Source organism: Triticum aestivum, chromosome 1B (genome assembly GCF_018294505.1).
Source record: "Triticum aestivum cultivar Chinese Spring chromosome 1B, IWGSC CS RefSeq v2.1, whole genome shotgun sequence".
NCBI classification, from domain to species: domain Eukaryota; kingdom Viridiplantae; phylum Streptophyta; class Magnoliopsida; order Poales; family Poaceae; genus Triticum; species Triticum aestivum.
This window is the reverse complement of record NC_057795.1, coordinates 274348775-274365763: the sequence shown is the minus strand read 5'-3', so window position 1 is coordinate 274365763 and position 16989 is coordinate 274348775. Positions and strand designations below refer to the sequence as shown.

The 16989-nt window shown below is 48.9% G+C and overlaps 1 protein-coding gene across 1 annotated transcript; it reads left to right on the top strand.

Moving 5' to 3' along the window:
- The first annotated feature begins 5014 nt into the window (after positions 1–5014).
- Positions 5015–13124, top strand: LOC123090106 (uncharacterized). Its single transcript, XM_044511562.1, has 2 exons — positions 5015–5515; positions 12784–13124. Exons 1-2 carry the CDS (start codon positions 5132–5134, stop codon positions 12940–12942), a joined length of 543 nt encoding a protein of 180 aa, XP_044367497.1. The 5' UTR covers positions 5015–5131; the 3' UTR covers positions 12943–13124.
- Positions 13125–16989: the final 3865 nt, after the last annotated feature.

Here is a 16989-nt window from a genome sequence, read left to right as displayed (position 1 = left end):
CATTTCACACCACTTGCCTATTTTTGCGATTAGGAATTTGTATTATTCAATAAGTTCTGTTACAATCTGTATGACACTATATTCCAAATCGCTGGACCCAAATGAAGCCAAACATTTGTGCGGCGTTCATTTTGAGCAAACTTGGCCATGTAATCACTACACGTGTTTTGGCTTCTATAAACATGAGTAATACTAAATTCTCTCTTGGATTTGAGATGCAAAATATCGTCAATTAAGGATCCTAAGGATGATCAATTTCTTTCATTGTTGCTTATCATAATCACCAATTCAAGGCAACCTGATTCAACAAGTAGAGGGGGGGTTAAACCATTGTAAGGAGAGCGCCATGCCTTACATTTAAGTTGTTGCTTCTTCTTAAGTGGACGCTGAGCAGACCCGAATATACCCTTCAGAGCTGAACAATATTTCTCCATCATGATTGCAAAGTACCATGCCGACACCTGCATTTCTAGAATTTACATAACAGGAACCGTCAAAGCAACCAATATTAGAGAATAGAATAAGAAAATCCATGTTGGTTAGCTTAGAAACATGCATAACGTTATATCCAAGAGATTGAGAAAGAATCACATTATTAATATGTTTATCCCGTGAGATAGCGATTTAACCTAACGAAATTAGATTTCCTTTGTTGTTGACACCAAATGTAATGCTTCATCGAGTTGAAGCATTTAGCATGGAATCAACAAACATGCTTCTGTCTCCGGTCATATGATTGGTACATCCATTGCCCATCACCCATTCGATTCCTATAGAGACAACCCTATAGAAAAATTAGTTCTTCTTAAGCACCCACATCTTTATGGGTTCTTTAGAAGCATTTGAAGACTTAAGATGAAGCATTAAAAGTAAGCTTCAAGGCATGTTACAGTAATTGCAAAAATATGCAACATCATTCTTTGAAGATTTATGAACATAAAGATTCGAGGAATGATGAACATATATGTATGCATTAGATTAATTATTCTCATCATAACTCTCAGAGGACTTTGAGGAATTGCCATTAGTAGCATGCGGCCATATGAAGAATTTTGCCCATATGTCTGTGAAGAATTCCTCCTCAGGTAATGCTTGTCATCTCATGGAGTCAAAACAACACTTACAATAGTGTTATCTATGAACTCTTTGTTACCCACATTTCTTCATTGGAAGTCCATTCCTATAGATAGTTCAAACATATTTGACAAATACTTCACCATGTTGATATTTGAACAGTTTATAGTTAGAGTCAAATTAGTCTTGCATGACAGAATAATCTTTGCAATCACAGCCGGATAGAAGAGTTGGATCAACAAATTTCTATCTTCCAAGCACCCATGTTGTCTTCAAATATTGTTCAGGTTTGCAATAGGAACCATCAACATTGATATTGCTCATAAATCCAACCCCTTATTTCCCTAGGGTTTTTACTCAGTATTTGCTTCTGGAGAACATCATATAAGGTCTGTTGGATCTTGAGACTTTTGAACATCCCAGTCTCAAGCATGGTCTTCAACATGGCATTCTCATTCACAATGTTAGTGGTTTGCTCACATGAGGGTTAGTTACCACAAATTCATTTGAAGAACTTGAGATGATATTACTAGAAGCATTTGATGATTCAGGTGATGAAATAGTAGTAACGTGTTCAATGCACTTAAGGCAAGGGGAAATAAGTTCCTCTTGAGACGCGCTAGTTTTTTGAGCGAGTAAGGAATAATTTTTTATCCTTAGGTCATCATGAGCCACTTTCAAAGACTCGATATCTTGCTTCCTGAAGAATTCAAAAGAAGATTCTAGAGATAAGATGAAAGAGCCCCATGACAAGCATTGAGTTCCTCAAACTTTGACTAAAGAACTTTATATTCATTAGTCAAATATTGATTCTTCTCCATTTCCTCAATCAGTAAATCCAAGTGTCTTCTGTTGCTTCTTAGCAAGGGAGGTAAGCTCATAATATGTAGGCCTTTTCAGATCCTCTAATTCATCAGTGAGTAGAGCATCATCACTAAAGTCAAAAGAGGGATTCCTCGAGGATACCTTACAAGCCTAAGGATTGAAGCACATCTGGGCGTCATAATCATCCTTGTCTCGAGTCTTAAAGATAGAGTGATGTTTTGGCGAGGAAGCACACGCAATGATAGCCATGCCAGAATCTAATTCCTTGGCAGACAATGGCTTCGAAGGCTTCATTAAATCGAGATTCCTCAACGTTCAAGTCCATTTCCTTACCCAAATTGGTTCAAGCTCTCTATGAGTTCTTCTTCTTGTAAGATGAGGAATCGGACTTGGTGCTTTGTCATCTCTGCTCTCGCTCTTCCCCTCGCTCTCCTTATTGCACTCTTTTGTCCAATAGAGAATAATTGGCGATGTAATTAACAGGTTGTTTGCTCTGGAAGCATGTGTGCTTATTGTAGTCACTTGAAGAATTTAAGCATGTGGATTTATTGGAATCATCCTTTGGTTACTTCTCACAGCGGCCTCCTTTCTTGAATCCGTTGAACTTTTTCACAAGTAGTGGGAGGCTTTGCCAAACGAGTTGGGGCCAACCGATCCATCCGAGGACGCTTCTTCTTCTTCTTCTTCACATGAAGAATCATCAGTATCTTTTGAAGTATGACTTCTGTGAGAGCTAGAGCCATATAGATCTATCTTTTCCTCATTCTGCAACTTGCGAGTGTGGAGTCTCTCCAGAACATCAGAATGAGTGGCGGTCCTCTGTGCCAACGTTCTCAGAGTCTCAAGGGAATCATCTAGAGACCTTAACATTTTTTTACAACTTCAGGCTTAGTGACATCAACATCACCGAGACCTTGGAGCTCATTAGTGATAGTCATCAATCTTGAATAAGTGGCTTGAATTCATTTACCTTTATTTTTCTTGAAGCGATTGAGTCATCTTCAAGGAATACCAAGCGGAGTCTCTTTTTGTGTAGAAACTCCTTCATTGACTTTCTCCAGTATATCTCATATTTGTTTTGCAGTCTTCAAAACACTGATGCGACCAAATTGGTCTTTCGTGAGGGAGTCACATATAAGTTCATGAGCTTGTGCATCGAGATGAATATTTCTTTGGGTTAGATCTTGTGGTGATCTCTGGACCGGTACAAACTGTTTTCTTTTTTTCCGATAAAGGGTACAAACTGTTTTCTGGCGGTTTCATACTTTGAAAACTCTTCCTAACCGTCTAGAGGAGCACAATCTCAAGAGCAATAAGTCCAAATTAGGCTTTGGTCAAATTCTTTTATGATGCTCTATCACTTAACACTTGAAACTCTACATTTTTCTTCACTTAGGATTTGCCTCGGAACTGTAGTTGAACGGACACCATGCTCCATGGAAGGCTTCTAACACACGAGGTTCGGCCTCCCAACGCCACAAGTACCTTACATGAAACTGCCACATTCTGCATTTTTTTAACAGAAAAACAATTTTCTTCGCATGTTGTGATTGGAGCTGATCGATGTCGGTGATCAAGGAAAAAAGAAGCTAAAAGAAAAAGATAGAGAGATGGAGCATCGCATCATCTCCCTGATGAGAGGAGGGAGAAATGGACCAATGGATGGTACATCATGGTCTGGAGAGCGGCGTCTCGCGTGTATGGATAGCAGCACCTGCTAATCTATTTTGTAATGCGAGCTAGCTAAGCACTTTATCCATGGTCGCCGTGGTTAAGCCATAGCTTTCAAATCCCCCAATCATATACTTATGGAGAGTGCTACGACTAGTACTACACGATATATATAATCGGATCGGATCATTACAAACACTAACTCAGACTGTGATACATGCATGGCACGAAGACAAAGCAATCATGCACAGCGTCGTGATTACACGTCGGCGCGCACTTGGCAACGGTCATGTAGGGCGTTATACACCTTCTTAGCGCATCCACTGCCGTACTTTGCAAATCTGGCCATTCAAACGGCCACGGACGCGACCGAAATCGTCCGCGTATAATGACCTATCACACCTTAAATTAACCACTTTATTTTTAAATATTCATATTTTTATTTCTATATCCATACAAAGCACGCAAAGGAAATCCTACGTACTATCCTAATCAATCTTCGTCGTGGGAGATGTCCACGACAACGGTGCCGGGCGCCGGTTGGACGGGCGGGTAGGAGGACTCGACTCATCTTCTTCCTGCTCGACCTCATCCATGTAGGCAAGCATCTCCACCTCCTCCGCGACCTTCATCTCCTGCAGGCGACGGCGTGTGGCATCCGCAGCCGACTTCGAGCGGAGGGAACCGAGGATGGCCTGCTGCTCCACCTGCGGATCCGCGTCGCCAGTGTCCCCCACATCCTCCTCCGGGTCATCCTCCTCCTCCTCGTCCTCCTCCTCCTCCAACTCGTCCTCCGGATCCACTACATCCGAAGGTAGCCCTGCGGTGAACCGGGCTTCACGCATTGCTCGGATCTGCTCAAGGAGCTCGAGCCGGCGCTCCGGCGTTAGAAATGGGTGGCTCCTCACCCGGCGACGTGGGGGCATGGCTACTAGGCGGACGGGGGAGTGAAAAATGGCGGCGACGGCGAAAAGGCGGAGGAAAATGTGAACGGCAAGGTTTCGGTGGCGCCGGTCAACTTAAATAGCCGGGCTAGACACTATGCGGCCCACCGGTGCGGCGCCACATGGTGATATCGGTCTGTTGGAGGAGGCGAGCTTCGGACCGCCGGGTTTCCCGATTTTTCTGTGTGAGACCCCGCCGTCAATCCGACGTGGCGGCCGCGCCTGGCCGCGTCCGGGTGTCATATATTGACGCCAGATATAAGGGGTGCCGGTCAGCCCGAGCATTTGAGGTTCGTTTGAGGAGCGCCCGTCTGAGTCAGACTTTCGTGATCGGTCAGTGACCGGATGGGCCGTCCAGCCGTTTGAGGCCGGTTTGGAGCGCCCGGCTGTAGATGCTCTTAGGGGAGCCGTGGCGCTATAATGACAGGATTGGCTCAGTGGATCAAGCAAAGCACTACTACTGCAATTGGTAATCCGTGTTTGCATATGGAAGAATACGTGCCCCAATCATTTGGGGCGTGCATGCCATAGATGGCTCATCCTTCTTGCAAAGTTCTGAGCGGCAATAGGTAGCCAGCCTATACAGGCATATAGCATAGTCTTCTATACAGGCTGTAATGAGAGAGAGCGAGGCGGAGACAAGGCCGCCCGAGGCGGCCGGAATACCACCGCCGTTCCCTCCATCCTCGCCGGATGGAATCACAGGGGAGTCGCATCTGGCCTATCCGCGATCTCCAAGCATCCTAGCGGCGGTGCCTTTGGGAGGAGACGGAGGGTCGACAAGATCGGACGGCGCGCGGAGAGATCAGCCGCACGGCGCGATTGGGCTTGGAGAGGGAAGATGGTCACAATGGCAGGCGCTTTTCTCCGACGAGACGGATCCGGGCGTCTGGATCGACGGAAGGCTTCGATTCACACCGCACTCGCGGTGGTTGGTTCTTCTAGATCTGGAGAACGATATCCTCGCCGGCGACTATCTACCGGCAGGCGACATGATTGAGGTAGGATTGAATTTCAAACTTGATGTTTATGACGTCGTTGTTGGCGAGTGTGTGCAGCTGGATTTGCGAACAAAGACACCGGCGATGATTGATCTGACGGAACCAGAGGTACATGCACGACCGGGTGGAGGTTTTTGGGCACTCTTGGAGAGTGACAACGAAGATCAGGTAGACTGCCACATTCCCACCGCCACCACGGTCACCGGAGTGCCTTTGGCCTCACCGGATGTTCATCCATTGCCGGCAACCAAGAGCGCAAGCGATCGGCGTCGTTCAAAAATTTCAAATTCGAAGTCAGTTATGAAGCCGTGGATCGGCCCGATTCCTAAGGTGATGAGAGAACCTGTAACTTTGTCTGATTTTTTGCCGGATAATTGGACTCTTGTCACGCGGAAGAAGAAGAAAGGCAACCTTTGCCGTCCGCTGCCGCTGCTAAGATCGCCGGTGGTGAGATCGGCGAATACTATTCGAGCGGCCAGACGGGCTCGTTTGAATGCAGTATTGGGCTGTGGGCCTGAGCTGGATATGGTTTTGGGTGTGGCGACGGTCGTGGGTTCTCATGGTGCGGGCGAGGCCCAACCAGAGGCCCAAGCCTCGCGCAGCCCAGTGCGGACGTACGTGCATGAATTATCCTTGACAGTCCATCCATCGATTGTGTCTAGGGCTTGGAGTCCGGGATTTCCTTCGTTGGGAACAGGACGGGCGAGGAGGATCTCATCTGTCGCCGGCATGGCTGGTCGCGGTTTGCCGCCGTCCAAGCGCTGGCCACCTACCACCGCTGCCGCCCCGGCTTCTGGCGGAGCTGGTCATGGCGCTCCGCCGACCGGTTCTAACGCGCCGGGCGCGGCCGCCCGTGCAACACCGAATGCCGCCGTTGCTGCTGGTGTTGGCCGCGGCACCACGTCTGGCCAAACCAATACCACTACTGCGTCGGACGTCCAGCCCAGGGCGGTGGTGGTGGACGGGGTCTTGCACTTCCTCCAAGGCAGATGGCAACGGGACCGGTGACAGCAGAGGTACAGCCTCGCGCCGGGACTGCTCGAGGTACCCAGCTTTCTGAGCGACAGGGGGTCGTTGTACCCAAGAACAACATGCACCAGTCGGACGAAGTGGCGCAGCCACCGGCAGCCAAGGCGCTGGCCCTAGGAAGGGGTCGTGGCGGGCAAGGACGTGATGGATACACTGGCTACAGCAGGGATTCTCAGAACTACAGCCGATACGGTCAGTGGGGAGATGACGGCTATGATGCTTATGGTGAGGGGCTGCACCGTGGATCTTCATCCGGTGGCGGCCGTGGGTATAACCGGTACAATCCTGATAACACGGGACATTTTCAAGGTCCACCGGGTAATTTTGTGGAAGGTGTAGCCGCACCCAAGGATTGATTCCGAGGTGGCTATCGTCGCGGTGGGAGAGGGAGACGACCTCCACCGCCTCGTCATTACCCACTGCCACCACCGCCTACTTCGGAGATGCCTTTCGAGGAGGAGCTTGAGCATGCAGCTGAGGGGGTGGGTGGCACATCCACGTTACCCGCGGTGGCACTAGACACGGTTCAGGCTCTCGCAGCAGTGAAAGTTCCGGTGACTACATGAGGTATTAAGCCTAAGGATGGTGCGTTTGATAAAGGGTCGGAGAAAGAGGAGGGCGAAAAGCTCTCTAAATGGGCAATTAAAAAGAAAAAGTTGCCCTGTTATAGATGTGGTGAACCGGGTCATTTTGTGGCAGAGTGTACGAATGAGCTTTGTGATTACTACCTCCGTTCCCAGCATGTGACCGGGGAATGCCCTCTACTTTCCGGCCCTAAGCCTGGCATTAATATCTTTGGGGTCTACTGTAAGGAATTGATGTTCTTTGAGACCCCGGAGGTGGATCCTCTACCACAGATGATTGAGAGTTCCTTCCCGGCAGTTATCAGAGTTACTAATGGTCAGTTGACCGAGGCGCAGATCGTCAGACAACTACGTGAGCTAGTGCCGGGTAATTATCAGTGGCACCTGGAGCAGTTAGAAGGTCAGTCTTACAAGGTTGACTTTCCCACTAAAGAGGATCAGATGCATGTTCTTAAGTGGGGTCTATGCAGAGTTACGAGCACAAACACTGTTATCGCTTTCGACGAGTGGAAGCAGGAGGACTTGAGGGTACACCTTTGGAGAAGGTGTGGGTTCGTTTCTATGGCGTGCCACCTAAATATGTAAAACATTTTCTGATTGCTTGGAGTTTGGGTGGTTTGATTGGTAAGACAGAAAAGGTGGACATGCCTTTCACTCGCGCACATAACACTGCAAGGCTTTTGGTCAGTGTTGTGAGCGTTGAGCATATACCAGATGTTGTCAGATGGACACATGCTGGTGTCACTTATCTCTTAGAGCTTGAGATTGAGGATACTGCAGTTTCCGAGGCTGGAGATGAGACGCAGGACATGGATACTACTGAGGGGGGCGGTGCACCCGGGGACCAGGAGAAGGGGCCCGATGACACTATGCCGAAGTCGGACAAGGGGCCTGTTACGCAGTCTGATAAGGTAGACAGTTCTACCAAAGAGGCGCCTACGTCCACCACTCCGATGAACACGCTTCGCTTCGGTTCTTTTGTATCGAGCTCCGCTCCTAGCCGGTTATGGAGCACTAGGGTCGAGATAGACGACCCGACGGAGCTTGAGCTGCCACCAGTGCCGCGTCTAGTCGGCAATGTGACGACCACGGAGCCTACTCCCGGTGCGATGGTGGCTGCTGTTGGGATGGCCGCAGGTTTGGGAGACCCTGGACAGGAGGTCTACCACACCCAGACACCACTGCCTGACCTTTCGCCGGCGGGAGGGGCGCCTGGGTAGGAGATCTATGGCGCGTTTTCCACTTCTACGCCTCCGGCCGAGTTGGGGGTGAGATGCGGGTAGGAGCCCCGTGTTGTAACCCCTCTGCAGGTTGGCACCGAGCAGGGTGGCCAAGGTACGACGACTTCCACGGGTGATAAGGGGGACGGGATCTGTGAGCAGGCGGCTCCACTGTCCTCTTTCCCCTCGTCACCCACACCGGCAGTTCACTCCACCACGCCCTTTCCTCCTTCACCGACGACACCGGAAGGGCGTGGGAGTCCTGACCGCACCCCGCGCGAGAGGACCACGGAGGAGCTCATCGCTTTTGGTGGGATTACAGATCCGGTGACGGCTGGCAGGCGTGTCAGCAACCGGATCCAGGGACAGCCGGATACGGATGACTTTCAGCTAGCGCGGGCAAAGAGGGCTGCCATGCTTCGTCATGCCGAGACTACTGCAGGTACGTCATTTGATATAAGTTGTTCAATTTTACACTTCTCTGAGAAAGAGTTAGTTGATAAGGCAAATGACTTAGGCATTTCTTTGGGATCAAATGAAACCGAGGTCGTCAATTCCGTTAATGATCTTTTAGACATGGAAGCGGAGAGAGCTTCTGAGATCATTCGTAATCTTGCCTCTATCCAACCTATGAATGACAATGACATGAATAATTTAGGTATTAATGATCTTGCCAATATCTGCAATAATCTCTTGCCTAGTGTCGAGACTGAAGATGAGGAGGAAGTTGAGAACACAGATACAGTAGAGCCTTTCTTGACAGAGGAGGCAGTGTCTGTTATGGATAATAATATCGTTCCGGAGGGTGTTGGGGAGAAGCCCAAACGACCCTGGAAGCAGAAAATTTATCCCAATTCGGCGGTACGCAGAAGTGCTAGAGTTAAACTTAAGAAAAAAAAATTCCATGATGACTTATGAAAGGACTCTTTTGGAATAGCAGAGGTCTAGCAGACTTGGCTAAACAAAGATTCTTAGCAGAGACAACATTAAAACATCACTTAGATTTTGTTGCACTTTTGGAAACTGGACGAGATAATTTCACATCCCAATTCCTTCGAACCCTTTCCAGTGGTATCGATTTTGATTGGCACATTTTACCACCTAGAGGAAGATCGGGCGGGATTTTACTAGTAGTACGGTGTGAAACGCTAGAGGTGCTTAATGTGGTGCAGGGAGATTTTTCAGTTAAATTCAGGGTGAGATCAAAATTGGATGGGTTCCGATGGTCGCTAGTTGCGGTATACGGGGCAGCACAACCTGAATTTAAACATGATTTTCTTGCCGATTTAGTGCGGATTTGTGGAGATGAAAATCTGCCACTACTAGTCGGGGGGGGGGGGGATTTTAACGTAATCCGGAGAAGAGAAGAAAAGAATAATGACAATTTCGATGGACGGTGGTCTATGATGTTTAACATGATTATCGAGAGCCTCAATTTGAGAGAAATTGAGCTCACCGGTAGACAGTTCACATGGGCCAACTCGTTACCTGTTCCGACTTATGAAAAGCTGGACAGGGTACTTGCTAGTGTGGAGTGGGAACAAAAATATCCGTTGGTGACGGTTCATGCGATGCAAAAAGCGATCTCGGATCATACACCACTCTTTCTAGATTCGGGAGAGGCTACCCATGTTGCAAACAAAAATACCTTCTCTTTCGAGCAAAGCTGGTTTGAGCGAGAAGGATTTATGGAGATGATTGCACGTGAATGGGCCAGGCCGGTTACAGGAAGGACACATATTGAGAGATGGCAAAACAAGATTAGACATCTCCGACAATTTCTGATAGGATGGGCCAGGAATGAGAGTGGGATTTATAAGCAAAAAAAAGAACGTCTAACACAACTAATTGAGGCACTCGATGTAAAGGCTGAAACCACTCTTCTTTCAGTTAATGAACATCGAACCAAGTCCGAGGCTGAGCAAGCCCTACGTGCTCTCCTGAGAGAGGAGGAGCTCAAGTGGGCGTTGCGTGCGAAAACGCTTAAGGTTGTCCAAGGGGACGACAACACACAGTTCTTCCATATGGTTGCAAATGGTAAACACAGGAAGAAGAAAATCATACAGCTTGAACAGGACGAGGGAACAATAGTGGGGCATGAAAATTTGAAAACGTATATCTCCAACTATTATAAAAGTCTGTTCGGACCTCCTAATACTTCCACGGTGTCTCTTGATGAGTCTGTGATTGATGATATACCTCAATTACAGGCAGCGGAGAACGATGTTCTCTCTGCACCGTTTACTGAAAAAGAAGTTCATTTGGCCATAACTCAAATGAAGCCGAATAAAGCACCGGGACCAGATGGGTTTCCAGCTGAATTCTATAAGAAATGTTGGCATATCATTAAAGATGATCTTATGCCTATGTTTCATGATTTTTTCGATGGCCATTTGGAGTTGTTTCACCTAAATTTTGGTACGATAACGTTATTACCAAAGAAGAATGAGGCGGTCCGGATAGAACAATTTCGACCCATTTGCCTGCTGAATGTGAGTTTTAAAATCTTCACAAAGGTTGGAACCAATAGATTGACACAAATTGCTCATTCAGTGGTTCAACCTTGTCAGACAGCATTCATGCCGGGACGACACATACTCGAAGGAGTAGTTGTCTTACATGAAACTCTTCATGAGATTCACTCGAAGAAACTAGATGGGGTTATCTTAAAAGTGGATTTCGAGAAGGCTTATGATAAAGTAAAATGGCCTTTTCTTCAGCAGGCAATGCGCATGAAGGGTTTTAGTGAAACCTGGAGGCACCAGGTGGATACTCAAGTCCAGAAGGGTAGTGTCGGAATTAAGGTGAACGATGACATTGGTCACTATTTCCAGACGCATAAGGGGCTGAGACAAGGGGATTCCATGTCACCCCTGCTGTTCAATATTGTGGCAGATATGTTGGCCGTCATTATTGGCAGGGCCAAACAACATGGTCAGGTAGAGGGTCTAGTTCCTCATCTAGTTGATGGAGGAGTGTCCATTCTACAATATGCTGATGCCACTATTCTTTTCATGGAACATGACATGGCTAAGGCACGTAATATGAAACTCATCCTCTGTCTATTCGAACAATTATCTAGCTTAAAGATCAATTTCCATAAGAGCGAGGTGTTCTATTTTGGGAAGGCCAAAGACGAGGAACATACTTACACACAATTGTTTGGATGCGAATTAGGTGCTTTACCATTCAGTTACTTGGGTGTTCCGATTCATCACCGTAAATTATCTAACAAAGAATGGAAATGTATTGAAGAACGAATTGAAAAAAACTCAGCTGCTGGAAGGGCAAGTTGATGTCATATGGGGGTCGATTAGTTCTGATCAACTCAGTACTAACTAGTATGCCCATGTTTTTACTTTCGTTCTTCGAAATTCCAAAAAGGGTCCGAAAGCGACTTGATTTCTTTAGATCTCGATTCTTTTGGCAGTCTGATGAGGCCAAGAGGAAATACCGTCTCGCGCGATGGGATATCCTTTGTCGACCTAAAGACCAAGGGGGTCTCGGTATTGAGAACTTGGAAACTAAGAATAAATGTTTACTGAGCAAATGGTTGTACAGGTTAGGGACAGAGCCGGAGGACATGTGGTCTCAAATCCTGCGCAATAAGTATTTGCACTCGAAAACGCTAGCCCAGGCTACCATCCGACCAACTGATTCACCGTTCTGGAAGGGACTTATGAGAACGAAGGATCTGTTCTTTCGTAGGGTCAAATTCTTGGTTGGCAACGGGATGTCAACTCGATTTTGGGAGGATACATGGTTAGGAGAGACACCTTTGGCCTTACAATATCCTACCCTTTACAATATTGTGCAATATAAGGAAGATTACGTAGGTATCCTCCTTCAAACTATTCCCTTGAATATCCAGTTTAGACGTGCGTTAGTGGGTGCGAGATGGACAGCCTGGATGCACTTGGTTCGGAGATTGATTGAAGTTCAACTCTCCGACGTGCCAGACTCTACACAATGGAAGTTAACTAAAAATGGGATGTTTACGGTGAAATCCTTTTATACGGATTTGATTAATTCTGGCCCCCTCTCAAGGTCACTTCATATATGGAAGATTAAAGTTCCTTTGCGGATTAAAATTTTCATGTGGTTTGTCCACAAGCAAGTAATACTCACAAAGGATAACCTTCTTAAGAGGCGATGGGTAGGCAACTCGCGGTGTTGTTTTTGTGCTCAAGATGAGACAATACAACATTTATTCATTGAATGCCCACTTGCCAAGTTACTTTGGAGAACGATCCATATAGCTTTTAATATTAACCCCCCCGTAGATATTGCGCCTTTGTTTGGGACGTGGTTAGCTGGGGTTGAACAGATCACGACAGCTCGTATTCGGATTGGAATATGTGCGGTACTATAGGCTATATGGAACTGCAGAAATGATATGATTTTTAACAGACAACACAACTTAACTTTTTTACAGGTTATCTTCAGAGCTACAGCTTGGATCCGTACGTGGTCCTTACTCACTCCTATGGACTCCAGGGAGCCTTTGGTTACTGGGTGCAACCAATGGAAGATGGTAACTCGGGCTATATTCAACCGGTTCGGATGGCGGTCGCATAACAGAATAGAGGGCTAGAGAGCTTGTCCTTATTATCACCGTATCGGTTGTTTTCTTTTAGGCCCTTTTTTTCCCAGATCTTTGTGCTTTGACTTTGCTCTGTTTGCGAGCTATAAGACCTTTATGATGATACTTTCTGAATTTTTAATAAAAGGGCCGCATGCATCATCATGATGCAGAGGCCGGGGTATACCTCCATTTCAAAAGAAAAAGGTAGCCAGCCGCCTACGTACCCGTGTGCAGTGTTGTCGCCATGCCATCAAACGTCTCTGGTCCATGCTGGCTGGCCATGATTTGAGAAGGAAAGCCAAGCAGGGCCCAGAAAAGAAGAAGCTTCAAACATTATTATTTTCTGTCTAGCTCTTGCCAAAAGCGACACGCACGATTCCGGACTCCATGTTCTCCGTCTCATGCGTGTCCCGGCAATCTATCCACCTCCTTTTGTATCTTTGCGCTCATCATTTGATCGCCCAGGTGTTTTCTTTTGTGTGTAGCCAGCTAGACATACGATTTCATTCGGGCCGGGGAGGAGTATATCTTCAGGAGGAGATGCACATGTTGCAAGCTAGTCCATCATACTACATACGTACATACATTCACACAACGCCTGCTGCATGCAACAACCGGATCTTTCAAGTCTTAACCAAAATGACATGCCAACTAGCATATGCCAATCACGATTTACCCAGCATCTAGAGGAATGGCGACGGTCTGTTGCTAGGAAGTTGCGCACCGACAGACAAGAGAAGAATGATCGGATCCGGTGGGACTGAGACCGGCGCGGCACCCGCCCACCCAACGCAGCAAGAAACCTTTACGAAAAAGAGTCGGCTGTTTGCGCACAGAGAGGATGGCATCTCGCTGTTACGGCGTGGTTGGGGCGTCGGCCGTCGCGGCGCTGTGTCCGCCTGGTGCCTGCAGGAGCCGCGCCCGGCGGACGGCGACCGCGTAGCAGCCAGCTACCGCGCCGCGCGTTTCGATTCGCGCCGTGCCTTGTTTGCTCGTCCGTTGCAGGGTCCTTGTCTCGTGGCGTTCGCTCGCGTCCGTTGTCACCTAGACTGGCCTCGACCACGTCGGTGTACCCCATGCAGACAGACAGACATCGGCAATGCGAGTCGGGGTGAACATGATCCTGCAAACAGGACCGGATTGGTCGACTTTCGAGTATCTAGTCTCGTCCGATTCACACGCCAAGAAATAAGGGCATCTCCCACACGAACCATCAAACCGTCCGCGGTCCGGACACGTTGTGTCATTTAATGCGCGTCTGTACCGGCCCGCCAAGCGGTTTGAACAACGTTTTTTTCATAAACCGGAACCAAATGTGGGACGGTTTTGCGAGAGTCCGGACATGTCACACGTCAGACTCTTATACCCATGGCCCATCCAAAAGAAAGGCAGAACCCGTGCTTTTATAGCTGCTCGCCCTGTTTCCGCGCCAAATTCCCACTCTCCCTCCATAGAGCCACTCTCCACCCAATTTTTGCCCTTTTCTCCCACTCTTCCTTTCCCCCGCCGTTGACGTATGAAACCGTACCATAGCATGCCCAAGTTGGAGGTGGTGGAGGTGCAGGTAGATCCCAACATCACCCTCGCGCGGAATATCAACTCGGTGACGCGGCAAAATCGCCGCATCAAAGCGAAGACCACAAAGAAGGAGAAGCTCAAGCGAAAGGTCGGCGGAGGGCGTGCTTGTCGCGGACGTGGTGGAGGTTCCGGCCAGGGCGAACAAGGAGTAGGAGCAAGCGGCGGAGGCCGAGGCTTCATACGCGGCGACGACGACACCTTGAGCATGAGCGTGGAGGCCCAGTTTACCGGTCCAGCAGGGTAGAATTGTTTGCACTGTTGCCGGACTGATATTTTTTTGTGATCGGATATGTAAAAACTTAAGCATACTTGCTTTTTTTGTTGTGGTCGGGCATGTGATCCGGCGCTGGTGTGATCCGACAAGCAAGACAAATCTATACTTACCATTAAAGGGAGCTCTAATTTGCGAGTCCACGTCTTTACCGACTTCAAATCCAAATCTGATCGGATGCAACAAACCAAACATATTTAAAACAAAACAGAAGCTAGCCAACTCGCTCCCAGAATGCACCCCCGATGGCATCCTTCGTTGGACGTTCGATCGGGGTTGACCAGGTCTTTTTTCGCGCCTTGGCCGTCCGATCGTCGCTGGAATTCAGCGCAGTCGTTTTTACCGAGCGGTGGATCGTGGCGAGGGATGACGTGTGGGCCGGCACTGTGGCCAGTTGGATCGAAACGGCTGGGTGTTTCTTTTCGTGGTGCGGGGGCGCGAGGCAGCCGCTCGTGCCGCGCCGTGTGCGCGCGAGAAACCCATGTCGCTGCGCTGTGTACTCTTCTGTTGCCTTCTCGCTGGCTGGTGCTACGGCTGCAGGTGGGCCTCGCTGACGCATGGTCCCGCCCGTCAGCTTCCTAGTGTCTTTTGCCCGTGTTCGCGTTGCCCGTTTCGCCTGCTGACATCATTATTCGGCCGGCCCGGCGCATGGAGAGTGGGCGAGCGGAGTGGGCGAGTGGTCTCGTCTCGCTCGCCCCGTCGAACGGCAGCGCCATGCCGCGTCGTTTCCGGGCTGTACTGGCGCTTTTTCAATCCCCAGGTCATCGATCACCATCTTCTGCGCTGTCCTTGGTCGCTGCTGCTTGGGTCCCGCGTTTGCTGGTCCCGCGCGTCACTGGGCTTGGGTGCTTCCGTGCGTTTCCTTTGACCCGTCTCCGATCTGTGCGCGGCTGGGCGGGATGGGTGGTGGCTCTGCTCGGGTTGGTGGTTCCGCTGGACTCGCTCGGGCGTTCGTGCGCTCTGCCGTGTGCTGCTGACTGTGGGACAGGCGGTGGGACGGGCCCACTGGTATGTTGCTCGTTGATTTATTACTACGTATACTTGAGCGTGGCCTCGCTGGTGGCATGTTACTGTTTCCTACGCATGGGCGGGGCCAATGGACGTGCGTGCGGTGCAGCGTGGGTTCGCGTGACGCCCCGCGTGACCGGCGTGTGCGTCGGCGGTGCGCATTCTGGCGGGTGCCTATGACAGTGGGCTCTAGAACCCCTGGGCCCGGCAGGCAGGCCGCGTGTTGATGCATGTGTGGTGGGTTCGCATGCGGCTCTGTGAGAATTGCCCCTGCCATTGCGGTGGCCGGGGGGGCTTTTCTCTCCGGTTTTCCCCTTTCCTCCTTCTATCCCTCATTTCCTCCATGCCGCTTCGTTCGCTCGCTTTCGTCCATGATTCCAGGCCGCCGCGTCCTCTCTTGTTCGACTGCCTTCATCCGGTTCGGCCAGCTTACGTTGCGGTTCTCGCCATGGCCGTGCGTTCCTCCATGGGTGGTGTTGGTTGAGGTTCATCTTCTTATCCTTTCCCTGTTCGTTTCTGCCGTTCTTTATCCTGTTTGCTGACCTACTTTGCTTGTCTTTGCTCCATTGGTGTGCAGTTTGCTGCCGATTTTCCCGTTGGCTCTTGCGTGGGAGCGTGCGCCATTACGTTCTTGCTGTCCAGGTTAGTGCTTGTCTCTTCTGCCTCTATATGGACATATGCCTTTGAGGTGTTTGTTGAAATGGTTGAGTGCTGCTCGATACGATGGTTGCCTGCTACCGTGTGCTCTGCTTTACCATTTTCGCGTTCCGTCATTTGTGCATGTGCATGCTTCATGCTGTTCGTCGGCGGCTAATATGCGTATGGTTTGTGTTTTAGGTTGTCTTCAGGTTGGTCGGCTGTTCGTCCACATTCGCTTGTTAGCTGCTCTTCCGGCTGTGCTTCGTCATTCTGGTAATGTGCTTCTCTTTTGTCTATCTGTCTCTATTTCTAGATTGTATAGCCCGAAAGACTAGGTCTGAGAAGATGTCGTGCTTAGTCCGTCTTGTTTGGCTGCTGCCTCTGCAGTGGCCCTGAAGGTTTATACTTCTTGTGATTTTACTTTGCTTGAAAAAACATGGTGGTTGAGGTTGATTGATGTTCCTTCGCTTCCTGCGTGTCTATAGTTTGATTGCTCAGTGATTAAATGCTGCTATAGATGTAGTAGATGGTGTTTTGTCATGCTAAGTGATGTTGTTTCC